This window comes from Panulirus ornatus, chromosome 68 (assembly GCF_036320965.1).
Source record: "Panulirus ornatus isolate Po-2019 chromosome 68, ASM3632096v1, whole genome shotgun sequence".
Taxonomy (NCBI): domain Eukaryota; kingdom Metazoa; phylum Arthropoda; class Malacostraca; order Decapoda; family Palinuridae; genus Panulirus; species Panulirus ornatus.
In genome coordinates, this window is record NC_092291.1 from 11,969,412 (window position 1) to 11,996,380 (window position 26,969).

The 26,969-nt window shown below is 37.5% G+C and overlaps 1 protein-coding gene across 1 annotated transcript; it reads left to right on the top strand.

Annotated features, from left to right (window-relative positions):
• Positions 1-272: 272 nt before the first annotated feature.
• LOC139747266 (fidgetin-like protein 1) lies at positions 273-26,949 on the top strand. The gene is given in 16 exon segments (XM_071659360.1): positions 273-445; positions 3,123-3,265; positions 4,882-5,171; positions 8,005-8,050; positions 9,731-10,093; positions 11,469-11,581; positions 13,076-13,212; positions 14,129-14,219; positions 14,221-14,256; positions 15,048-15,158; positions 15,966-16,074; positions 16,302-16,419; positions 17,009-17,123; positions 18,963-19,091; positions 19,908-20,099; positions 21,863-26,949. Coding segments are annotated over 16 exon segments (2,259 nt in total). The 5' UTR covers positions 273-302; the 3' UTR covers positions 21,986-26,949.
• Positions 26,950-26,969: the final 20 nt, after the last annotated feature.

Sequence of the window (26,969 nt, forward strand, 5' to 3'; positions counted from 1 at the left end):
CCTCGGCTAGGGACTTCGGATTACGAAAATCATTGGCAGTAACGAAAATTTTTGAATATGAATACATATGCAAATTTGTATGTGCATTAAGAAATAGATTAGAATTTACCCTTATACATGCCCATTTTCACTTTCATTCATTAATAAATCTGATTGATATTTTAACTAACTATCAGAACAGAGAGATTGTGAGTGGTGAATATGGTATATTTCATAAAATCATTGATGTGTTGTGGTAAATAAATTGCTGCTTGTATCCTCCTATGTGCCGAGCGGCGCGGCGCCTCCAACAAAATAAGAGTATGGAGGCTAATAATTTAGGAGATATTTTTCTTCATTTGTGGCAAATAAGAAACTTTGAAAGTGAAACACAAGGTGTGTCAGGAAAGGCTGATGTTATAAGATTCAACCTAGCTCAGTTAGACTTCTTGAAGAATAATTTTAGGTAAGAACTAATTGTATGTAAGATATTTGGCACTGTTCCAACTTATCGAAATAATATGAATTTGGATGAAATGCTTATCCTGTTACCTAGTAAGAATTATTTATTTAGGGAAAACATGAATTAGAATTTTTCTCCCAACGGGTAAGAGATAAGTTGTTAGGAAGGTCGAACTTCAGTGAAAACATCAATGAAATATCTGACATCTTGTTGTAGGTGAGGTTTACTATATTTTCAGTGGTAATATCAAAATATGTCTCAGTGATAAGTTTGTATTGGTATTATTACCTTTTTTGAAATCCAGTGAATAGTGTTAGGTTGTCTGTACCTTCCTGTCATGTGTTATGTACAGTTTAAGTTGTTAGTTTACATTTGAATGCACTTGAACTCTCACACAGTACACCACCACAACTGGATTCACACCTAAGACTGCACATGATATGTTTTAATTAACATTAGAAATACGATCTTTGTTGGTTGGTTTGGGAAGTTAGATGAGGTTGTCATAGGTTCTGTTATTTAGTTACACAAGTGTCTTATCTTCGCTTGTGTTTACTAAAGTGTATTTAAGAAAAATACACAATTTATATTATTTTTCAGGTCTTTACTTACTTTACTTTGTATGTAGCATTTATGGATCTGGAGAAGGCATATGATAGAGTTGATAGAGATGCTCTGTGGAAGGTATTAAGAATATATGGTGTGGGAGGAAAGTTGTTAGAAGCAGTGAAAAGTTTTTATCGAGGATGTAAGGCATGTGTACGTATAGGAAGAGAGGAAAGTGATTGGTTCTCAGTGAATGTAGGTTTGCGGCAGGGGTGTGTGATGTCTCCATGGTTGTTTAATTTGTTTATGGATGGGGTTGTTAGGGAGGTAAATGCAAGAGTTTTGGAAAGAGGGGCAAGTATGAAGTCTGTTGGGGATGAGAGAGCTTGGGAAGTGAGTCAGTTGTTGTTCGCTGATGATACAGCGCTGGTGGCTGATTCATGTGAGAAACTGCAGAAGCTGGTGACTGAGTTTGGAAAAGTGTGTGGAAGAAGAAAGTTAAGAGTAAATGTGAATAAGAGCAAGGTTATTAGGTACAGTAGGGTTGAGGGTCAAGTCAATTGGGAGGTGAGTTTGAATGGAGAAAAACTGGAGGAAGTGAAGTGTTTTAGATATCTGGGAGTGGATCTGGCAGCGGATGGAACCATGGAAGCGGAGGTGGATCATAGGGTGGGGGAGGGGGCGAAAATCCTGGGGGCCTTGAAGAATGTGTGGAAGTCGAGAACATTATCTCGGAAAGCAAAAATGGGTATGTTTGAAGGAATAGTGGTTCCAACAATGTTGTATGGTTGCGAGGCATGGGCTATGGATAGAGTTGTGCGCAGGAGGATGGATGTGCTGGAAATGAGATGTTTGAGGACAATGTGTGGTGTGAGGTGGTTTGATCGAGTGAGCAACGTAAGGGTAAGAGAGATGTGTGGAAATAAAAAGAGCGTTGTTGAGAGAGCAGAAGAGGGTGTTTTGAAGTGGTTTGGGCATATGGAGAGGATGAGTGAGGAAAGATTGACCAAGAGAATATATGTGTCGGAGGTGGAGGGAACAAGGAGAAGAGGGAGACCAAATTGGAGGTGGAAAGATGGAGTGAAAAAGATTTTGTGTGATCGGGGCCTGAACATGCAGGAGGGTGAAAGGAGGGCAAGGAATAGAGTGAATTGGAGCGATGTGGTATACCGGGGTTGACGTGCTGTCAGTGGATTGAATCAAGGCATGTGAAGCGTCTGGGGTAAACCATGGAAAGCTGTGTAGGTTTATATGCTATACATGCCACACACATACCTTTTCTATGTAAGTTTACTTATATTTACAATTTTTTTTTTGACATAATTGACCAGATGGTTATCTTTTATACTCATTAATTTCCATTACTTAGTGTTTTTCATGGGGAGAGAGGATGGTAATCTATGGAACGTAAACCTTTTTGATAATGATACATGTGGAGATTAAGGCCTATGATAGATTCAACCAGCTGTGGTAGAAGAATGCTAGGGAACAATTGTGGATGATTAAGGAATCAAATATCAGCTGGAAATTCAAAAGAAGACATGAACAATTGGATCATTAGTTGATGGTAATAACAATGAACATTGCATAGTCAGTCTATGAATATATCCGTTTAAGGGCTAAAAGTCGTCATTATTTTCTTTCTTCCCTCACAAATGTGTCCTTTTTTTATATTTCAAACTTTTTTATATAGAAATTTGGAAATATTTCAAATGAAATGGTAAGGAAAGTAAATGGTTACCTATTTTTTGTGCAGAATGTTAGATTGATCGGATTGAGTGAGATTAAGTTGGATTGGATTGGAATTTTATAAATGAATAAAGTTCTTTACTTTCTCTGGCTGATATCATGAAATTTTAATCAATTTCGTATATGATCTCCAAAGCCCCTTGTTGGTCGGGGTCTAATGGGAGTAGCCCTTTAGTTAAGAAATTAGGTTAGGTTGGTCTGTACTGATTTGAGAGTAGGTCAGTGTTTACCCCATAACCTGAAATTTTGACATCAGATACCTTCAGATCAGCACAGGAGACCTGGAGTTTGGAAATTTTGTAAGATAGTCATATTATGCATTGAATTAGTGATTTAGCCTTTTCATTTATTCATGTGTATCACATAAAATTTTGCTCTTTTTCAGTGATATTGATGATGCAACAGTTTCAAGTAAAACACAGAAATTGTTGCATGAGTATGGGAAGCTCATGGACAGGACAGAAAAAGAAGGAGGGCTTAACAACTATGCAGATCCTATTATCACCCTTATTGGAAATAGTAAAAATGGTGTGTATTTTGTGTAGCATAGTTACACATTGTCATTTGCACTACTTAGGTGGGAATTTTCGAAGGTTTTCTTCTGAGGAATTCTTCCTTACGTCAATGGGCATTTCATGAGCACACTCAGGTATCGTTATCCCAGTATTCAGGGAAATTATTTTCCTGTCGAATATGCTTTTCATGAAATGCTATTTTGGTTTTAAGAAAGACCATATAATACTGCATCATTGAGTATTGACCTGTCATATGGTGTCATATGTCTTATTCACCGCTGTACAGCAAAGTGCCCCATGCAGAAAGGTTTGCAGATGCTTCATTTACATAACTTACATCTTAATATGTATTTGATCTCTGTTACCCACCTAATCCCAGTTTTTTTTTCACTATCTTCATGATCTTCAAAATTGTTTAGCGTTTCAACCCCTCTTTTGAAAGGTTAGACCACTTAGTGCCTTTGACCAAAGGATCACACATGGTATTTGTGATAAAGTGGAACGTTGGCTTCATATTTTTTCACATTCCATATTAAAAAACTGCTTTCGTTTTCACTTTACAAGCTAGTTTGATTTGTCAGTGAGACCAGTGTATCCATTAATTCCAACTCCACACAGAGTACTTCTGTTGCATACAAGTTCCAGTCAATCTCTTGTCTTCACCAGAAATATCCATATAACCTGTTAGCTTTTTCACTTCATCTGTCCATGTTTCATACTGGATTGCTCTTGACCATTTAAGCCAGCTTTCATATCTCTTGATGATAGGTCTCTCTTCCTTTGCACTTAGTGTGCTTGGGGGTGGATTCTTTCTTTACATTATGCAGTAAACTAGTAGGTTGACCACACATCTTTGCCATTTGAATTTCTGAAGTCTTTTATAATCAGTAACTGTTTGCATTAGGCTGCTATTCGTTAATCTTAGATTTTGGTTAGATTTTTATTGATCAGTTCGGGAAGTCTGTGTAGAAAGTTTAGCTTTCAAGTGATATTAATCCAAACCCATAATGAGGATTTGGCCAGAGCATGTACCTCTGCAGCTGATCTAGGGTTGATTTTATATGTCTCTTGAATACAAACAAACACGTTTTGATATGATGATGTGTAGAGCCCATATGAATAAGTATATTTTCTTCGTTCACCATAATTTTGATGAACTATTTAGTTTTACCTATACAAAGTAACATTTTGTGTCAGTACATGCTGGGTTGTTATTTGGAGGGTTAAATGTACATACTGATATGAATGTCAGCATCCTTAAGGAGCTTATGATGTAAGTTCTCAGAATCATCCTGGGAGTTTTATGGATCAGATTTGAAGCAGAAGCATACCAGCAATGATTGTGGGTACTCTTAAATTGTATAAAGACATGGGAAAGCAGTAACCTCTATACTCTAAAAGATCATAGTAAGTAATGCAGAGTACAGAAGTGATTTCATGGTTTTAATTTTAACAATGTTAGCAGAAGTAAATTGTAACCCTCTGTGGTTTAATTTGGTTGATGCATGGATATAAAAGAGAAACTTGGAATTCTTGTCTTTGTGAATGAGGGATTCTTCAGGTAGTGTGAGCTAGATGAATATTAGTGGAGTGACTATGAATAAGAGTGTCTTCAACTTTTTTACTCAGACAGCAAGAACTGGAAGTGTAACTTGCAACCTAATGACATCATCAGTAAGTACCTGAAACCCCATCCATCTATGTCCAGTACCCACAATGAAGAATACAAGAAACTGGCACTTCTCTTGAACAAAAGTGATGAGAGGATGCCTCCACAAGTTAAAGGAAACAGTAGTTTTGGAAGCAGAAAGATAACAGCCTCTGAGCAACAGGATGTGAACCAGGAGAACAAGGTGTTGTCCTTTAACTTATTTGATGAAAATATCGCAGAATCTGGTGCAGGAGACAACACAGGTCAGGTAGGATAAGTGATTTAGAGGCTTTGCATTTCAAATGATACACCATGAATAGTGTGTGCTGTTGAGCAGTATAAGTAGTTGTAAATTGTAAAAGTTGGGGTGAGAGAGTATCATTAAATTTTAGGGAGAATAAAAAGATGTTCTGGAAGGAGGTAAATAAAGTGCGTAAGACAAGGGAGCAAATGGGAACTTCAGTGAAGGGCACAAATGGGGAGGTGATAACAAGTAGTGGTGATGTGAGAAGGAGATGGAGTGAGTATTTTGAAGGTTTGTTGAATGTGTTTGATGATAGAGTGGCAGATATAGGGTGTTTTGGTCGAGGTGGTGTGCAAAGTGCGAGGGTTAGGGAAAATGATTTGGTAAACAGAGAAGAGGAAGTAAAAGCTTTGCGGAAGATGAAAGCTGGCAAGGCAGTAGGTTTGGATGGTATTGCAGTGGAATTTATTAAAAAAGGGGGTGACTGTATTGTTGACTGGTTGGTAAGGTTATTTAATGTATGTATGACTCATGGTGAGGTGCCTGAGGATTGGCGGAATGCGTGCATAGTGCCTGTTGTACAAAGGCAAAGGGGATAAGAGTGAGTGCTCAAATTACAGAGGTATAAGTTTGTTGAGTATTCCTGGCAAATTATATGGGAGGGTATTGATTGAGAGGGTGAAGGCATGTACAGAGCATCAGATTGGGGAAGAGCAGTGTGGTTTCAGAAGTGGTAGAGGATGTGTGGATCAGGTGTTTGCTTTGAAAAATGTATGTGAGAAATACTTAGAAAAGCAAATGGATTTGTATGTAGCATTTATGGATCTGGAGAAGGCATATGATAGAGTTGATAGAGATGCTCTGTGGAAGGTATTAAGAATATATGGTGTGGGAGGCAAGGTGTTAGAAGCAGTAAAAAGTTTTTATCGAGGATGTAAGGCATGTGTACGTGTAGGAAGAGAGGAAAGTGATTGGTTCTCAGTGAATGTAGGTTTGCGGCAGGGGTGTGTGATGTCTCCATGGTTGTTTAATTTGTTTATGGATGGGGTTGTTAGGGAGGTGAATGCAAGAGTTTTGGAAAGAGGGGCAAGTATGAAGTCTGTTAGGGATGAGAGAGCTTGGGAAGTGAGTCAGTTGTTGTTCGCTGATGATACAGCGCTGGTGGCTGATTCATGTGAGAAACTGCAGAAGCTGGTGACTGAGTTTGGTAAAGTGTGTGAAAGAAGAAAGTTAAGAGTAAATGTGAATAAGAACAAGGTTATTAGGTACAGTAGGGTTGAGGGTCAAGTCAATTGGGAGGTGAGTTTGAATGGAGAAAAACTAGAGGAAGTGAAGTGTTTTAGATATCTGGGAGTGGATCTGGCAGCGGATGGAACCATGGAAGCGGAAGTGGATCATAGGGTGGGGGAGGGGGCGAAAATTCTGGGAGCCTTGAAGAATGTGTGGAAGTCGAGAACATTATCTCGGAAAGCAAAAATGGGTATGTTTGAAGGAATAGTGGTTCCAACAATGTTGTTTGGTTGCGAGGCGTGGACTATGGATAGAGTTGTGCACAGGAGGATGGATGTGCTGGAAATGAGATGTTTGAGGACAATGTGTGGTGTGAGGTGGTTTGATTGAGTAAGTAACGTAAGGGTAAGAGAGATGTGTGGAAATAAAAAGAGCGTGGTTGAGAGAGCAGAAGAGGGTGTTTTGAAATGGTTTGGGCACATGGAGAGAATGAGTGAGGAAAGATTGACCAAGAGGATATATGTGTCGGAGGTGGAGGGAATGAGGAGAAGAGGGAGATCAAATTGGAGGTGGAAAGATGGAGTGAAAAAGATTTTGTGTGATCGGGGCCTGAACATGCAGGAGGGTGAAAGGAGGGCAAGGAATAGAGTGAATTGGAGCGATGTGGTATACCGGGGTTGACGTGCTGTCAGTGGATTGAATCAAGGCATGTGAAGCGTCTGGGGTAAACCATGGAAAGCTGTGTAGGTATGTATATTTGCGTGTGTGTGGACGTATGTATATACATGTGTATGGGGTGGGTTGGGCCATTTCTTTCGTCTGTTTCCTTGCGCTACCTCGCAAACGCAGGGAGACAGCGGAAAAAAAAAAATTGTAAAAGTAGATGAAAAGTTATAAACATTTGTAAAGGTAAAAGAAATTCTTCCCAGTATAATGGCTGACATGGTAAAGTAGTATGGCCATTTAGAAAAAATGGGTTTGGGGAAATTGACAAAAGAAATATACATGTATATATACAGTGTAGAGTAAGGTTACTAAATATTGGTATATGGCTGGACCAAAGATAAAGTGAAATGACAGACAAAAGGTGTATTTTTACTCAAAGTGAAGTGACAGACAAAAGGTGTATTTTTACTCATGGTTGTAGTTAACTTATAAGATATGCTGTGATTGAGGTAGTGCAGGAAAATATGGGTATGATAGAGATGTACATTTTTATGAAAGTTTGATATAGAAAGAAGTCCTCATTGAGGCCAGGCCTTCTGTGGTGAAAAAAAGGTGAAATTCTTAAATGTAAAGAGAGGGTGAGAAAATGAGTGTTACAACCGGAGGTAAAGAGAAAAAAGTATGTTTATGGTGTTTGTAAGGGAAAGGTAATAAGTGTAACTATGATAGGAAGGCCTAACTCCTCTGTTCCTGGGGAATATAGTTACCAGTGAGCATATGTCTGGTAGGGTGGAATTTAAACAGTAGCTTAGTTATGACAGACAAAGCAAAATGATCAAGCTGTACATGCAAGGTGCAAGATGATTCTAGGAATTCAGTTTTGTGATAGTTATATTCCTATTTGTATAAGTTCTGATAGATTTTCCAGGAATGATAGTTAACACATATTACATGTTTGCAGAGTGGATTGGAGGCACCTGATGAAAGCGCATTAACTGAATTCAGTGGTAGGTATCCCAGATTATTATCACATAAAGTTTACAAAACCAGTGGGAGGGAATTGATATTTTGTATATGACCTAAAATGGAAATATGAAGTTTTACTTACTTTGAGCTTTGAGTTGGTAATATTTTTATGTTTCCAGTTTGAATGCATAAAACATTAGTTAGTGGGCAGAAAAAAAGTATTGAGTTTCATGGTATTCTGTTGCACTGACCTTAACTCTAATTCTTCTTCTTAGGCTGGATCACCATTATTAAGATATATTTTCCTTCGTACCCACTTTTTGTCTCATAAGGTGGTATCAGGAACAGACAAATGACAGCCTCATTTGCTTGTATTCACTATTTCCATCATATATAAAACACCAAGACCAGAGTTTAGTGTTTACAACAAAACCCCAGACTACTTCATTATTTACCATAACTGCATCGTATGCCCTGGTTCAACCAATTGATAACATATGGCCCATTGTATACTATATTGCTCCAATTCTTTCTATTCAGGGCACATGCCTCACCCTCCAGGACGTTCTGGCCTTGGGTGCCTGCATGGGCACCTTACATGTACTTCACCATTTCTTAGGCAGCCTATATCACCTTTATCCAAATATATGTCAAACAGCCTGACTAATGAATCAACATCAACATCACCCCTTTTCTTTAGAATCTCAACAACAATCTCAGCCACTTTCGGTGCTTTACTGCATTTCACCTTGTGCAGTGCTTTCATTACTTTCTCACTTTTTATCATCTCATTTACTACAGCTCTCATTCCTCATCCCAGATTCACCTTGTCCACCTGCCTGTTGTTTAACACATTCAGGAGGCCTTTTCCTGTTACCACTTCCCAGTTCACTCTTCTCATTATCACCTCCATTTGTTCAGTTGTTCTCCTCACACAGCTCATCATTTTTATATTCTCTTAATTCTATCAGTATGCTCTCTCCCCATCTCTCACTTGCCCTCTTTTTCAGCTCTCATACCCTGACCATGACTTGTATTGCTTTCTCATGTACTCCTTTCAGTCATTTGCACTTTTTCCCATCAGGTATTGACCATAAATTTCCATTTTTTGTTTCACTAGCAGTTAACAAAGAAGCGAGACAAAACAAATGAGTTAATGAAGCATTAACTTAGTGCATTATCTTTGACTCTGTTTCCATTCTTATGGGTTACTTTAAGTGAAAACAATCTAACAGTTTTCTGTAGCACATCCTCACATTATGTCCACTGTATGAAAAAGTAAACGTGGGCTTCCATGCTAGTTTAAGCATGTCTTAGTTTTCTACTTTCACATATGTACACAAAGTAGACTTGTCATTTGAGATTAGCATATACATTCACATCACCACCCTATGCATTAAATTATTCAGTTGCACTAGATCAACAAATATTCTATTAGCATTTTCATCTGAATTTTTTCTAGATACCTCTCTCCTTAGTATCTAGGTACCTCCGATCCAAAGCAGTTCACTTACTGCATCAGTACATTTCTTTTGTTTGAATTTTCACATTATTTTAGTGTGCTTTGTATTGGTGTACTTTTCAAATAAATTGATTAATAAAACCAAATTCATCTACATTCTCTCACACATTTTGATGCACAGCCTAGCTTCATTTTTCATAACTTTTAGGTAATTTCTTATTTTGTGGATTGCTAAGCTTTGATGAATTTTCTGTTTTAGGGCCTTTTAGAGAGACAGATTCACAGCTCTACAGCAGTGCTGCAGTCATCAGTAGAGGAAGAGGATTTCTTGAAAAAGGATCCTCCTATCCATGGAACAGAGAAGACTTGCCTGGTACAAGTAGGGAAAGATATTGTGGCAATGAAGATTTAATTGGTAGAGGAAGGAGCAACATACCCAGCAGGATGCCACAAGACCCTTTTATTGGTGCCTCTGGTGGAGCATCTGATATTTCTAGACAAGGAAGATGTTTTGGACAGAAATCAGACAGGCCTAGAGATAACTCGAGGACTGAGTCTGTTTTCAATTCATATGGGCAGAAATATGGTGGCTCTGACAAGAACATGAGTGGTAGAGGAAAAGGTAGGAAGAAAATTAGATCACAGTCGCTTATGATATTAAGTACTGTAATTAAAGTGCACAGAGAGAGATGCTGTACAGGCCAGTTTACTGTACAGTGGAAAATAGTATATATGTATATATTTTTTCATACATATTCACCATTTCCTGCATTAGCAAGGTTGTGTTAGGTAGCATCAAGAAACATGAAGAATGACCCATTCACTCATATACACACTTAGATACACACACGCTTATACACATTTATATACATTTTTTTTTTTCTTTTTTGCTGTCTCCCGCGTTTGCGAGGTAGCGCAAGGAAACAGACGAAAGAAATGGCCCAACCCACCCCCATACACATGTATATACATACGTCCACACACGCAAATATACATACCTACACAGCTTTCCATGGTTTACCCCAGACGCTTCACATGCCCTGATTCAATCCACTGACAGCACGTCAACCCCGGTATACCACATCGATCCAATTCACTCTATTCTTGGCCTCCTTTCACCCTCCTGCATGTTCAGGCCCCGATCACACAAAATCTTTTTCACTCCATCTTTCCACCTCCAATTTGGTCTCCCACTTCTCCTCGTTCCCTCCACCTCCGACACATATATCCTCTTGGTCAATCTTTCCTCACTCATTCTCTCCATGTGCCCAAACCATTTCAAAACACCCTCTTCTGCTCTCTCAACCACGCTCTTTTTATTTCCACACATCTCTCTTACCCTTACGTTACTTACTCGATCAAACCACCTCACACCACACATTGTCCTCAAACATCTCATTTCCAGCACATCCATCCTCCTGCGCACAACTCTATCCATAGCCCACGCCTCGCAACCATACAACATTGTTGGAACCACTATTCCTTCAAACATACCCATTTTTGCTTTCCGAGATAATGTTCTCGACTTCCACACATTCTTCAAGGCTCCCAGGATTTTCGCCCCCTCCCCCACCCTATGATCCACTTCTGCTTCCATGGTTCCATCCGCTGCCAGATCCACTCCCAGATATCTAAAACACTTTACTTCCTCCAGTTTTTCTTCATTCAAACTTACCTCCCAATTGACTTGACCCTCAATCCTACTGTACCTAATTACCTTGCTCTTATTCACATTTACTCTTAACTTTCTTCTTTCACACACTTTACCAAACTCAGTCACTAAATTCATACTTGCTTATCTTCATCCATTCCTGGCGTCATCCACCCTACAGGAAACGGCATCACCAATCCGTGTCAGTGAGGTAGTGCCATGAAAACAGACAAAGAAAAAGGCCACATTCACTCACACTCAGTCTCTAGTTGAAAAAGTATATATGGTGGGATTTGAATTTTAGAAATAAGAAACATTGTTTTCTTTAACTATTTCTCTTGGTTAGGTGGAGGGACTCATTACTGGAAGAGTGACTTTGAAGAATTTAGTGAGAATGGTTCTGGCAAGGCTGAGAGTAGTTCATCTGTTTCCTGCTTCAAAACAGCTTCTCATCAACTGGTAGGTCAACATATATAAAAGAATTTAAATGAAATTGATAGAGGTAGTATATTTATATAAATGGCATGTGATTTTGAAGTATATTTTCATAAAGATTTTGGTTTTTAAACTTTGGCCTGCTAGTATAGGAGATATTCTATAAGAATATTGGTTATAAGTCATTTCTACCCTCTGTCAGTCTGATTGGGTCTGCCCATTGCCAATCACAGAGCACTACAGAAATGACTTCACTGATCCACTGTGTTCCATCCTCATTACTTCACATTTTTTCAGGTTGAATTTCACCAACCATACATCAGATCAGTTTTTGAGTCTGTTTAGGTCCTTTCGTAAGTATATGCAATCCTCTTTGCTTTTTCCTTTCCTCGTAACCTCTGTGTTATCTGTAAACTTATTCAGATAGGAGTTCATATCTTTCAGCAAAGCATTCATATAGATCAAGAAGAGGTATGGTCCTTAGCAGAGCATCCACTGGTGACCTCCATCCATTTTGAGAAGGCTCCTCTGACATGTATTCTTTAATCCATTTCACTAAGATAATCTTGTATACATTGAAGGATTCACCCTTTATTAATGCTTGGCGATTCAGTTTCTTAACCAGCATCCTATGTGATATAGTGTCAAATGCTTTGTGGCAATCTTCCCCTTTGCTTTAGATATAGGTCAGTCTGTTGTGGACATTTGAAAGGTTTGAAACATATTAACCTCCTTTTTATTCTAGTCATGAAAGATATAACAAAAAAATGTCGAAGATGCTGATCCTGTTAGAGTCAGATTGTCAGAATCCTCCAGAAAAACCTGAGATGAGTTGTAATCTAACTGGTATTTTGGTTACATATCAGAAGGGTGAGTTGATTACCGAGCTCTGAAAAAGCAGTCAGTTTCATAATCATATTCTCTTGGATCTTTATTGAAGGGAACATAAATGTAGTTTGAAATATGCTAAAGTAAGGTCATATCATTGACCTCTGCTGCCTCTCTTGTGGCAGCTAATCCCAGTGGCACCTGTAGATATGCTGGTTCTCAAGACACTACATATTTCTTATGATCCATATCAAGGAAAACTATGAATGAAAGACACTATAAGCTAACATCAAGAAACGGTATGTAGGTTTGTGCAGCATCATAGCACAGAAGTGATCTGAATGAAGGTGGCTGGCTGCTTAGCCCTACCTCCACTCAGAGCCATGACTTCATAGACCTAGGTGGGTTCCTGTGCTGTCACTGTGCCCTGTGAAGAAAGCATCTGCTGGTCCCATATGTCTGATAAAGGTTGATGATGGATGCACCAATTAAATGTTTTCTCTTATGCTCATAGGGTTGTTTCCATGGGGGAGAAAATTTCTCATCTATGGACATATAATGTAGTATGAAATACTGTGGATCAAAAAGTGCAACCTAATGGTTTTACTGTGATTATACTTAATATCTACATTTTTATACATTGTGCATAGTTGTCAGTTTCATCTCAGTAGAAAGGCAAAAATTTTCCAGCAGCTTGAACAACAGAAGAAGTATGGTAGAGGAGGAGTGAGTGGAGCCTCATATGGAACAGGCAAGCGGTCCCTTGGTCTCAGAAGAGCTGTCAACACAAAGTTTGTCCCACCTGTGAGAAGGGATGATGAGGAGGAGTAAGCCATGTTGTTTGTTGATTGTTTGCTGTAAAGTTACAAAAAAGGCAGTTGTTCTTGTCTGCACAATTGGTAGAATTGTATCAGTAGGATAATCAGGAAGGACTGCTTGTTCAACCTTTTGTCTAAAAACAAATAACGCCCATGGGGTTCAAAGTGTCACTAGTGATAATTAACCTTTTTTATTTTAAAAAGATCTTTGTTCAGTGTCAGGAGAAGTATTTTAAAAGTTACAAATATGAGTATTATGATTAGAATATAGTATATTTATTATCCTGCCAGATGGTTTGTCATATGTCCATATTCTGTTAAGGTTTGCTAATCCTGTTGGAGCCTAAATTTCTTGTTCACTTAAGAAACGAAAGCTGTGTTCATTTTAGGGTGTTTGTAGTCTTGGAGTGTATTAATTTTTAAGTGAGGTTTCATTCCCATGAGAAGCATTTTTATTGCAGAAAGTTTTTTCAGGAGTTTTCTTGAGTATCACATTCTTCTTATTATTTTTTTTAATGATTTGTATGTGCATCACTCATGCTATATGGCCATTCATATATCTAGATCTCATTAGGCTTGGATTTATCTTTTTATGGGCACTTGTTCTTGGTGACTTATAACATTAATCTTGATGGAAACAGAAAGGCATTCTACTTAATCCTATGATGCAATTGTCACACCATCAAGAATTTTGGAAGACATGTATGTGTTAATGGGTTGTGTGGTTTTCCATAGCAGAATATGTATAGATGTGTTTGAAGGTGTACTGGTGTACTGTAATTATAAAAGATGTGCAAGTGATACCAAATCTAAAAGAGAGATGGCTTTTTAGATATATGTAAACAGACATCCAGTCTTTGTCTTGACCAGGCATTAGTCTTATGCACCTCTCTGATGATAGTAACTGGAATATTATGTTTTACAGTACTCTAGATAGTGAAGAGTTAATTAGGAGATGCATACCACGTGGTACCTCTGGGCACCGTGGAGGTGGCAACAGTGAAGCTGAAGAGAGTCCCTTATGCTGCACTCATGACTGATGAAAGACTTAAGGTAAGGCCAGCATGTCATACATTGATTCATAATATTTTAATGTTTGGCCAGTTTTGAGAGAAATTAGTTTTTCTTATACTGGTTGTGTTAGTTGTAATTTTTGCATGTTACCCACATTTTAGAGAGAACTTTCAGATTTAAAAACTTCATGTTCAAATGTCAGAGTACTTGAGGGTTAAAACTGGCAGAGAGACGAACCATTATCCTCCTAAGAAAAAATATTGATAGAAGTGCTTAAGTGTGTATCCAAGGCCAGTTAATGTATAGGGTTCTCTGAAGGTAGAACTTAAATCATCCACATAAAATCAGTAGATTAGATGGATGTTCGGAATGTGAAGGACAAGCATCAACATCTCTACAGCACTTAATTTATATAAAAACATTGGTAATATCCTGTTATGAAGATAACTTCTAAGGTGTGAAATGTGAATCAGGGTCACCTAGTTTTAGTGGCATGGATAAGTTGCTTATCATTATGCATCTGCCCATGAAGTTACATGAATGTGCATGAAACACTGTCTGAGAACTGATTTTGAATGTTAAGACTAACCAAGATGTAGATACACAGGTTTACTCAGATTTTGATGCTTAGGATGTTAGAATAATTCTCGCTCTGTTTTTTAGAGGCAAAACAAAAAAAATCTTTGTGAAGAACATACTGTATGGTTGAATTATAAATACATATTTGCAGTATAGTTTTTATCATTCAAAACAGGCATTATGCAACAGCATCTTTCATTTATAGCCTCCTAAAGTCTCCTTGAAAGTCATACAGTGAATTAATCTTTCAGAATATTGAGCTGAAGATGGTTGAACTTATAATGAATGAAATTATGGACAGTGGGACATCTGTAACATGGGATGACATAGCTGGCCTAGAACTGGCTAAGAGTACAATTCAGGTTAGATTCATTGATTATATGTTGAATTGCATTTTGTAGATATACATTTTACCATTGGTGTTACAGGACTCGACCTGCTTGTGGCTACATTGCAAGAGAAAAGTCACTTTCGGCAAGGCCATATCATTGTGTGTTGATGAAAGGGAGTACGGCCTTGTTGAGGAACTTTCCACTCCAAAGGAGTTGAACATTTCCTTGCTACTGCAAGTAGTACAGTGCTATATAGCTTTAGGAGCTTCTGCAAAAGTTGTTCTAGAATATAACCATGACCCATTCAAGAATGGTGTCCTAGAGCGATTGTAAATACTGTTTTATTATTTGTATTATTTTCAGTATTATTATGTAAAGATAACCTGAAGACTCTTTCTTTGTGGCTTCTGCACTTTGGTGGCTGTTTTACAATCAGAAGCCGGTAAATCATGGACTCCTTTGGAGTGAAAATGTCCTTGACAAGACTGTACTCCATTTCTGGTGATGATAAAGCCTTGTCAGAGGTGAATTTTTGCTCATGGTGTAACTGCAAGCAGGCAGAGTCTGGTAATAGTAATAAGATTTTTTCAAACTTGATTGCCATTACTTGGCTAGAGAATGGATTTGAGCAAATGCAGCCTTTCTTTTGCTGTTCTTGGTGCTATCTTGCTTGTACTGGAAACAGTCATCTGTTAGGAAAAAACATTTATATGTTTATTGGAGTTTGCTCTTAACATCATCTGAAGCAGTGAAATTATGTAATTAAGGAGTAAATGTGTTTTACATACTAATATTAGAGTATGTGTGTGATATTTTGTAAATACTCTTGCTTTACAGGAGATTGTGGTATGGCCAATGCTGCGCCCAGATATTTTCACTGGATTAAGAGGTCCACCAAAGGGAATACTACTCTTTGGTCCCCCTGGAACAGGAAAAACTATGATTGGTACTGATATATTTTTTCTCATGAGTGATTTTTGAAACAGTGATTTTGTTTGCATTCATATTCAGTTTTTCTTGCATTCCTTCCTTAATACTTTTAAACTGTAACTGTTGTATGATCTCGTGCCATTGAATTTTGTTGTACTGAAATGAACATTCCCAGCATCCAGTCTTTGCATTCCATCATATACATTTGTTTGAGTGGTACTCATATGACTTGGAACTCCCTAGGTAAATGCATAGCATGTCAAAGTGGTTCAACATTCTTCAGTATCAGTGCTTCATCTTTGACATCCAAATGGGTTGGTGAAGGTGAGAAGATGGTGCGGGCCATGTTTGCTGTGGCAAGGTGAGTTTGTACTTTGTAATTTTCAGCTTGCATGATAAATGTGGAACTCCCTATATTGTTATTGTTTCACTTCACTGAGATCTGGTTACTCATGTTTTTTTAATCTTTCATTCTCTTTTAAAGGCCAATTAACTCACTGGCTTTGTACTGTATTCATATGAAGTTTATGGCTTTCCTCAGGAAAATTCACTTCTCACATTGTACGTCTTTGGTTGTAGAATACATAACTACCATTACTGCAGATTTGCAGACATACTTCCCTTCTTCCCCCGAACACTGTTTCACCTCTGTCTGTTTATCTATCTTTATCTCTTTTGCCTGTTCCCACTAGGAACCCATCAAGGGGGTTGCCACTGCAGAAGGGTCTCCACTTATCCCTGTCCTTATATGCCTTCCTCACATACATTATTCTGTGGTTTATTGCTCTTGTTATAAATCACTTCAGATCAGTGGCCTGTGGCTTGATGCATTGTGATTTATCTGATTTGCATTTTGTTTGTGTTTCAGCTAGTAATATTTAAAGGATTAGATTAAGCAGATTTTAAGATATATATTCAATCAGTGTAAACTAACAAAATTGTTTCCCCAGATGTCACCAGCCAGCTGTTATTTTCATAGATGAGATTGATTCCCTTCTCACCCAGCGCTCAGATTCAGAGCATGAGAGCTCAAGACGAATTAAAACAGAATTCCTTGTTCAGTTGGTAAGTTGTAAATTTTAGATGATTCAGTACTTACATTTGCTCTTGCTGATATTTTTTTTAGTTTTCATGGAGTAGCTTATTCCGGTACTCCATAAAACTGATTTTGTAGTTTTGAGTAGGCTAAATTAAGTAAATTAGATTATCTTTTTAAAAATCTTGTCACTAGAATGATTTTTTGACGGTCCAAAAGATATGAATTGTTTTATTTCAATAAAGAGTCCAAAACAGAAATGGAAATTCCTATTTAGTAATATAATGCTCTACTCTGTTAGTGTTTCAGTTTTTTACTGAAGTTGATGTTATACTACTCTTGTTGCACAACTGTAACATTATTAAAGGTTTTTTTTTTTTTTTTTTTTTTTTTTGCGCTGTCTCCCGCATTTGCGAGGTAGCGCAAGGAAACAAACGAAAGAAATGGCCCAACCCACCCCCATACACATGTATATACACACGTCCACACACGCAAATATACATACCTACACAGCTTTCCATGGTTTACCCCAGACGCTTCACATGCCCTGATTCAATCCACTGACAGCACGTCAACCCCGGTATACCACATCGATCCAATTCACTCTATTCCTTGCCCTCCTTTCACCCTCCTGCATGTTCAGGCCCCGATCACACAAAATCTTTTTCACTCCATCTTTCCACCTCCAGTTTGGTCTCCCACTTCTCCTCGTTCCCTCCACCTCCGACACATATAGTCTCTTGGTCAATCTTTCCTCACTCATCCTCTCCATGTGCCCAAACCACTTCAAAACACCCTCTTCTGCTCTCTCAACCACGCTCTTTTTATTTCCACACATCTCTCTTACCCTTACATTACTTACTCGATCAAACCACCTCACACCACACATTGTCCTCAAACATCTCATTTCCAGCACATCCATCCTCCTGTGCACAACTCTATCCATAGCCCACGCCTCGCAACCATACAACATTGTTGGAACCACTGTTCCTTCAAACATACCCATTTTTGCTTTCCGAGATAATGTTCTCGACTTCCACACATTCTTCAAGGCTCCCAGGATTTTCGCCCCCTCCCCCACCCTATGATCCACTTCCGCTTCCATGGTTCCATCCGCTGCCAGATCCACTCCCAGATATCTAAAACACTTTACTTCCTCCAGTTTTTCTCCATTCAAACTTACCTCCCAATTGACTTGACCCTCAACCCTACTGTACCTAATAACCTTGCTCTTATTCACATTTACTCTTAACTTTCTTCTTTCACACACTTTACCAAACTCAGTCACCAGCTTATGCAGTTTCTCACATGAATCAGCCACCAGTGCTGTATCATCACCGAACAACAACTGACTCACTTCCCAAGCTCTCTCATCCCCAACAGACTTCATACTTGCCCCTCTTTCCAAAACTCTTGCATTTACCTCCCTAACAACCCCATCCATAAACATATATATATATATATATATATATATATATATATATATATATATATATATATATATATATATATATATATTTTTTTTTTTTTTTTTTCAAACTATTCGCCATTTCCCGCATTAGCGAGGTAGCGTTAAGAACAGAGGACTGAGCCTTTGAGGGACTACCCTCACCTGGCCCAATTCTCTGTTCCTTCTTTTGGAAAATTAAAAAAAAAACCGAGAGGGGAGGATTTCCAGCCCCCCGCTCCCTCCCCTTTTAGTCGCCTTCTACGACACGCAGGGAATACGTGGGAAGTATTCTTGCTCCCCTATCCCCAGGGATAATATATATATATATATATATATATATATATATATATATATATATAGATAGATAGATAGATAGATAGATAGATAAATAAATGAATAACTAATTATATATCTTTAGGATGGAGCTACAACAGGAAATGATGAGAGACTCTTGGTGGTTGGAGCAACAAATCGGCCACAGGAATTAGATGAGGCAGCTCGAAGAAGATTGGTTAAAAAGCTTTATATACCTCTGCCTGATTTTAAGGTATGATGTCTTTTTGAATTTTATGAACAATACTCACTACCATCTCTTAGTTACTTAAAGAAGAGTATGAAGTATAACAGCTTTCTTCTGCTAAGATTAATTATGTGGATATCCTGTTCCCCTCCTGCTGCCTATTTTGTATTCAGCCTAAAGATAAGATAACAGTATGAAGTACAGAGGGAAATATCATCATATCAGTATCCTTCAGAATGTCACATATTTTCCTTGAGCTTTCATTTCCAACACATCCACCCTCATGTCTTTTGTATTAAAAGTCTAAGACACCTCCATATATCACTGTTGGGACTATATCACATCCAGGACCTTAGCTACCTCTTTGATCCTGCAATTCTCTTCAGCTCCCATGGTTTCATCAGTTATATTCATTCTTGTGTGCCTAAAGCATTTCACTTCCTTTAGGCCTTCCCATTTAAATTCATTCTCAGTTTTGTTCACATTTACACTCTTTCACAAACTTTGTCACTAGATCTTGGAGTTTCAGTATTGTATATTTGTACTACCAGGTAGTTTTAACACTGACTAGTATATAGTTTACCTTCTTTATAACTAAATGAATTTGTTAATCTGGTGACAAGGAAATAAACTACGTCAATCTCTTTAAAAGGTGGATTCATGCAATTTGCTCCATGTAAAAGGATGTCATGTGACCTAATTTTCTTTTTGTCCAGTCTTTGTCACCGTGTATTTGGTTGAGTTAAATATCATAAACCATGTATCTGACCAGTACTGGAACATGTTGAGATTTCTTTTGTAGTATAATTGATTACTCTATCTCTTCATAACATTGAATTTTAGGCTCGCCAGCAAATTGTGGAAAAACTGATGGCAGACCAGAGGCACAGTTTAATGCCCTGTGATATTGATCACATCTGCCAGATAACTGATGGATACTCAGGTGCTGATATGTCTAATCTGTGTCGGGAAGCTGCACTAGGACCCATTAGGTCCATTAACTTTGGTGATATCCATCACATCTCCGTTGATCAGGTATGTAATACATCTAAAGCAACGAGTATTTTTGTATCACATTCTCCATTTGTTAGATCCTGCTATGCTTGTACGTTTTGGTGAAACACTGTGTATGCATTTATAGATAGACATTCTTTATGAATTTTATGTTTCATGACGCCATTGCTTAGTCTGTTACTGGTGTTATCGTACTTAAATGGAAACTGGTGAACAAATATGAAACAAAAGATTTAATTCTTATTTACATTGGGGTGGATTTGGTGCATAAGGAATTCTTATTTACACTGGGGAGAATTTAGAGCATACGGCTTCTCTTTTCACTCAGATACATCTTCAACAAGTATCCAGTGTGCTGCAGTGATCATAGGCTTCAGCGGTGATAGAAGCACTGCTTAATTCTTTACTTAACTTACTAAGTTGATTCATGAGACAAGACTGTCATTTCTGGTCTTACTTTAATTTTTGCACACAGAATTATTTCATTATACCCAATCAAAAAGCTGCATCTGCATCACTTGAAGCAATTTAGTTTTAAACATTTCTCTTATTGCATTTTCCATCTCTCTTGCTTTGTAACTTTACATTTAGCTTCAACTTTGCTACCATATATTTTGACCAATATATTATTTGCAGTGCCTTTTACTGGGAAAAACCATCTTAAAAAGCTTTCATCCATGTGTCTAAGACTTCTTTAGCTTCTGCAGCCTCATCTTGAATATATAAAATTCTAAACTTTTCACTTACTGCATATGCTTTTTTAACACTTCTTGCAGCTTCAACTGTGCTGCCATAAATCTTCATCAACATCTGCTCTGCCATATACATGGCATTACGAGCATAAAAAGCTTTTACCCATGCAATTAAAGATTTCTGTACACATCTTGCCTTTCTGATATTTTTTTTGCTCTTTGATTTCTTGAATCTTGCTGTATTATGGCTTGTCTGGACAAAGAAAGATTATGCTTTGCATCATACATTACAGTTGGACAAGCATTCAAAACTTACAAATTTAACTTTCCTTGCACATATAATGTACAGATCACATAGGAGATTCTGCATGGGACACTTAGCTCCAAGTGAGAGATAGCTGATCTTTTGGAGACAGTTTGATAGGTATCAAACCATATACCATATTTTTTTTCTTTGGGGACCTCAGTTAATATAATACCACTCTGAATGTAAATCAAGAATGATTGCTTCTTTTACTTCATCAGCACAATAGTGGAAGAGGTTGTGGCTGGAAGTATTTGTTAGTGAACTGATTAAGAGTTCTAAGAAGCAGATAAAAGGAAAACAAAAAAAAATTGAGCTTTTGGGTATAGCAACAGTTGCAAAGAATTGTTTAATCCACTAAGTTGTACTAGCAATAACTTTGGCCTGTAATAGTGAAGTAAGAGATTGAAGGAAGTTGAGATGGATTGTAGGGAGATGAAGGTGAAGTCAGAAGGATGGTTAGATTGAGTGATTTGCATAATAGAAAGTTAGTAGTGAAAAGGTAGTGCTGAGATAGGATGGAAAAGAAGGTATGGTGTGGATGAATGAATGAGTTTACTTGAGAGTTGTGTTAGTAGTAAAGTAGTGGTGGAAAGTGTGTCAAATGTATATAGATATATAAGAAATGCAATAAATATGATGTTGGAGATATTGTTGACACCACCTATGTGTATAGTACATGATGAATTTTGGTAGATTATAAACACATGGTAATATTATTTATCAGAATAGGTAGCATTATGTGAGAGCACATTTAACTTGTTTTATATTATATGCTTGTTCATTAGGTACGCCCAATCTCTGCTGATGACTTCACAAGTGCTTTGCATTGTATCAAAGCCAGTGTCTCTGAAAGAGACCTTCATTCGTATGAAGAGTGGAACAAAAAGTTTGGGATATCAGCCCGATGAACGCAAGCAGAGGTCAGGGGAGAATTTGTTTTACTTTATTACAGTTATTTTTCTGTATGAAGTATTTTGTGTTATTATTGTTTTTGTTCTGTTGAAGGTTAAAAAAGGAAAGATATTTATATCTACCTTATGATTTTTGTTTAGATTGGTTGTTTTATGTTTTCACTGTTTGTATGATATTGAATAATACAGATAATTATATTCAGTCAATTTGTGGAATTTCAAGAGAAGTACAGCTTTGTAATTCTTTTTTCTAAGGAGTTTGAGATGAATAATGATGAATATATGGTGATGAAAGTTGTATATATTTTTAGGATTTGATTTAGATAGGTAAGTCCAAGACAGAGTTAAGGGTTAGTGTTTAGTGGAACTTCTGATTGGAATGGAGTACTTGGTGTACGATCAGGCTTGTTAGTGTTATAAGAATTTTTATGAAAGGTGAGTGGCTTTCCAGAGATGTTTGATTGCCTGTGAGTATGCTCTAGATTATTAGTAAAGGAATTTAACTACAACAGGTTTAGAATTACTGTATTTGTGTAACTTTACACCGGTTGACACTTATGTAGCAGGCTCCAATTGCTCCCCACCACAAGTTGAATTATGGGCCATAGATGGCAACCCAAACAAAGGTTAAGTCATTGGAGATCCTAGAGTCCTCAGTAACCCTCTAATGATCATGATGGATCCTTTCATGCCTTTCTTTGCATCTATAGTGCTTACTTCAGTGCCCCTGCTATTTTTATCACCAAGCTCTGTGCTGCTGCTGACTGTACTTAGGATTGGCCTTTTTATCTGTATGTTGTTCGCTGAAAACATTGTCCGTCCCCCATATATTTTCAAAGGCCTTGTGCCATTGCTGCCAGTAGTAAGGATTGGCCTTTTTGTATATATATTGTATGCAAAAAAAAACATTGCCCTTCCACCCCATATGTTTTCATAGGCATTACACTGATAAGGTTCATTGTAGGTACAAGCATTTGAGGGCTTTCATGGTGGTCATCATACATCTGGTTGATAAGATTAGTGTTTTTAACAGTGTGAGTACCAGCAACATGTCTCATTGTGACTCAGGCTATGTTGAAAGAAGGATGCTCTTTCTGTACTCTTCCAAGTTGTTGAAAGAAGGATGTTCTTTCTATACTCTTCCAAGTTGTCATTTCTTTTGGGGAATTTAATTTTTACATGCTGTATTTCTTCCACCTGTGCTTCAAGATGGTTGGCTCATACATTTCTAAGGAGGAAAAAGCCTGTCTTCTCACCTGGAAGCAGGAAAATGTGGGTACTTATGAGATTTGTAGGTGCACTGGGCAGTTAGAATGCATGATCGGGTGGCTGCTTCCTACATCACCTCATGCTTCTTTCATGAGATCAAGACCTAAAACATAGACATAGAATACTTCAGGAACCTTCCCAATTCCATGCCCAGACATTTGCAGATAGTAATGAAGGTTAAAGAAGAGATGATAGAATAATAAAACATAAGTGTGATGTTGCCTTTAAAACTTATGAGGAGGCAAATGCGGGAAATTGTGAATATGAAAAAAAAAAAATATATATATATATATATATATATATGCATATATCCTTGGGGCTAGGGGAGAAAGAATACATACTCTTCACATATTCTCTGTGTGTCATAGAAGGCAGCTAAAAAGGGTGAATGGATGGGGGGGTCTGGAAATTCCAATTCTACTACTTTTCCAAAAGAAGGAACAAAGAATGGGGCCAAGTGAGGCTTTTCCCTCAAAGACTCAGTCGTCTGTTCCATACACTACCTTGCTAACGTGGTAAATGGTGAATACATATAAAAAATATATATTTATTATTTACTGTACTTTGTCGCCGCTTCCCGCATTAGCAAGGTAGTGCCAGGAAACAGACGAAGAATGAACCATCCACTGATATACACACATATATATATACATAAACGCCCATACACGTACATATACACATACACATATCAACATATACACATATACAGACATACACATGTAAACACATGTACATATTCCTTGCACCACCCTGCCCCACAGGAAACAGCATCACTACACCCAACTTTAGCAAGGAAGCACCAGGAAAACAGACAAGAAAGGCCACATTTGCTCACACTCAGTCTTTAGCTGTCATGTGTAATGCACTGAAACCAGAGGTCCCTATCCACATCCAGGACCCACAGACCTTTCTGTAGTTTATCCCTGATGTTTCACTTTCCCTGGTCTAGTCCATTGACAGCACATTGACCCCAGTATACCACATCATTCCTATTCATTCTATTCCTTGCATGCCTCTCACACTCCTGTATGCTCAAGCCCCAATTGCTCAAAATCCTTTTCACTCTATCCTTCCACCTCCTGTTTGGTCTACTGCTTTTCCTTGTTCCCTCCACCTCTGACACATATATCCCTCTTTGTCACCCTTTCTTCACTCATTCTCTCCATATGTCCAGAACATTTCAACACACCCTCTTCTGCTCTCTCAACGACACTCTTTATTACCACATATCTCTTATACCCTTTCATTACTTACTTGATCAAACCACCTTACACCACATATTGTCTTCAAACATCTCATTTCCAACACATCCACCCTCCTCCCTACAACTCTATCTATAGCCGGTGCCTTGCAGCCCTGTAATGTTGGAACTACTATTCCTTCAAACATGCCCATTTTTGCTCTCCGAGGTAATGTTCTCTCTTTCCACACATTCTTCATTGCTCCCAGAACCTTCGCCCCCTCCCCCACTCTATGACTCACTTCCACTTCCATGGTTCCATTCGCTGCCAAGGGTACTCCTAGTCATCTAAAACACTTCACTTCCTTAAATTTTCCTCCACTCATTTTTCAAATTTGTGTTGATAGGACATATTTTTGAGAAAGTCCTTGGAGGCTGAATATTAGTATATAGAAGATGCACATAGTTCAAGTTTCCTTGTGCATAGAAATAACACTGGCCTGAAAACAGCCCTGTGAAACACTGCTGGTTACTTCAACCCTGTTGTGAAAGCACCTTTTACATGTCCTTTGTTTCTTTTGTCTCAGATGCTATTCAGTATGCTGAAGGAGTTTCCCTTTTTATGCCTGCCTGGAAACCCTGTTTCTTTATCACCCTCTAGTGTAGAACAGCGGCAGTCCTAGAACTCGCAGTCCTCCCATCCCTTACTGTACTTTGATGCTAGTCGGCTTTCTGTCTTTGCAGTCTTGAAAACTCTTCATGCAGGACCTCTTTTCTCTGACCACCTTGTTGTTTCTCATTTAAATCTTTTCTCTACTAGCATCATTTTGATTTTTCATTAATATTACTTTACAGATCATGCCTGTTAGACCATGAATATTTAAGACCCACATGGAAAATGATACAATGCAGTCACTATATACAATGTATTTTTGCAAGTAAACACTGAAATATAATTAAAACAGTAGATAATGAGCTTTTCATAAATACTTTAGATAATAATTACAAGTGTTCCATAAGAATCTAATATTATCACCAATAACAGTTTGTAAGATCATAAAATATTTGGAATGTATTTTAAAAAATATAAAGCAATATTTGTAGATATATTCATATTTTATTGCTATATCACCAAGTATGGAACACTGCACAAAGATCTCAATAACAATAAGTTGCAAACCTAGAAAAGCTTTGATGATTTTCTGATATTTCATAAAAAGGGTAACCAAAATTGTCACATTCCATGCTCTTTAAAAAGAAAATAAATATATAACCACAATATACAAGCCTTTATTGGTATAAAAGGAGGCACCCAGTTACACAGTAGATACATATTTTCTAATGGATATGTATCTTTTATGGTATAGCCTGTATATTTTTTAAGTTGTTCTTGACTATGGAGAAAGTGCCTTTGTTGCTTTGACTGTATAGGTCAGTGTCCAGTGTGGCTTACACAAAAGTTTGTGTTGATTATGACCTGCAACACTAGATGCATCTCATTTTAGAAAACAAATTCACTTACTAAAGTTGCTTGAAAATTTCATAACACTGCAATCATATTTTTGCATTATTTTTAAGTATTTTTCCCAGATTACTTACAAATTAGGAATTTTGCAGTCAACTTATATTCAAATTTAGAATGTTTTTACAGCTGGATGTAAAGTTGATTTTCTTTACATTAAAATTCTGAGTATGATGTGATGGTATCATACTTCATCAAATTTATCTGGATACACTGTTGCTGAAAGCTGTCAACTTTCATTATTGCTTTCACTGTAACTGGCCACTGGCTTTGGCTTACTATTGCACAGCCAATGTCCACATATATAAATACTACTTATGAATATCTACTCATGTTTGGTATTGCTCCTTTATAGGAGCAGTATAGAAATATTTTCAAATGTGAATTATTCTTGATAGTTAATGGAAACTATATTCATTTTAATGAAGATAAGAAATGTCTGCTCACTCGTTCCTAGTATCTTTGTGCTGTTTTATATTTATCACCTTTGTGTCAAGCATTTGTATCATTTATCAGTATCTATGAAAACACTCAGGTTTTCTGTTCATGTTCCTTACTTGGTGAGATAGCAGTAAATTTACAATTAACAGAGGCACTACTGGTGGTTTTTGTAAATAGCTTTACCTGAAAATATTGGCTTTTCATTTTGTTTAGCAATAGTGCTCTTGAAGCACAGCTTGGTACAAAGTAGTTTTATTGTAACTAGACTTGAGTGCATATTCCTGATTTCACGTGAAAAGTTGGAATAAATATATGGTGGTTCTGTTTTTGATGATTTATCTGTCACTATAAAACCACACACAGAATATCAAAGAAATCACATTCAAGTCTGTTGTTAGGTTTTAACTATTCATATGTTTACATTTTTTGCTGGTAGTTTTTTGGAGATTTCAGTATAATTCATTCATGAGCTAATGAACTGTAAGGTTCTGAAACCTTGGTATTTACTACCAAGGAATGGGAATTATGACTAATAGAAAATTAGCCTGATTGTAATTTTTTATCCTTGC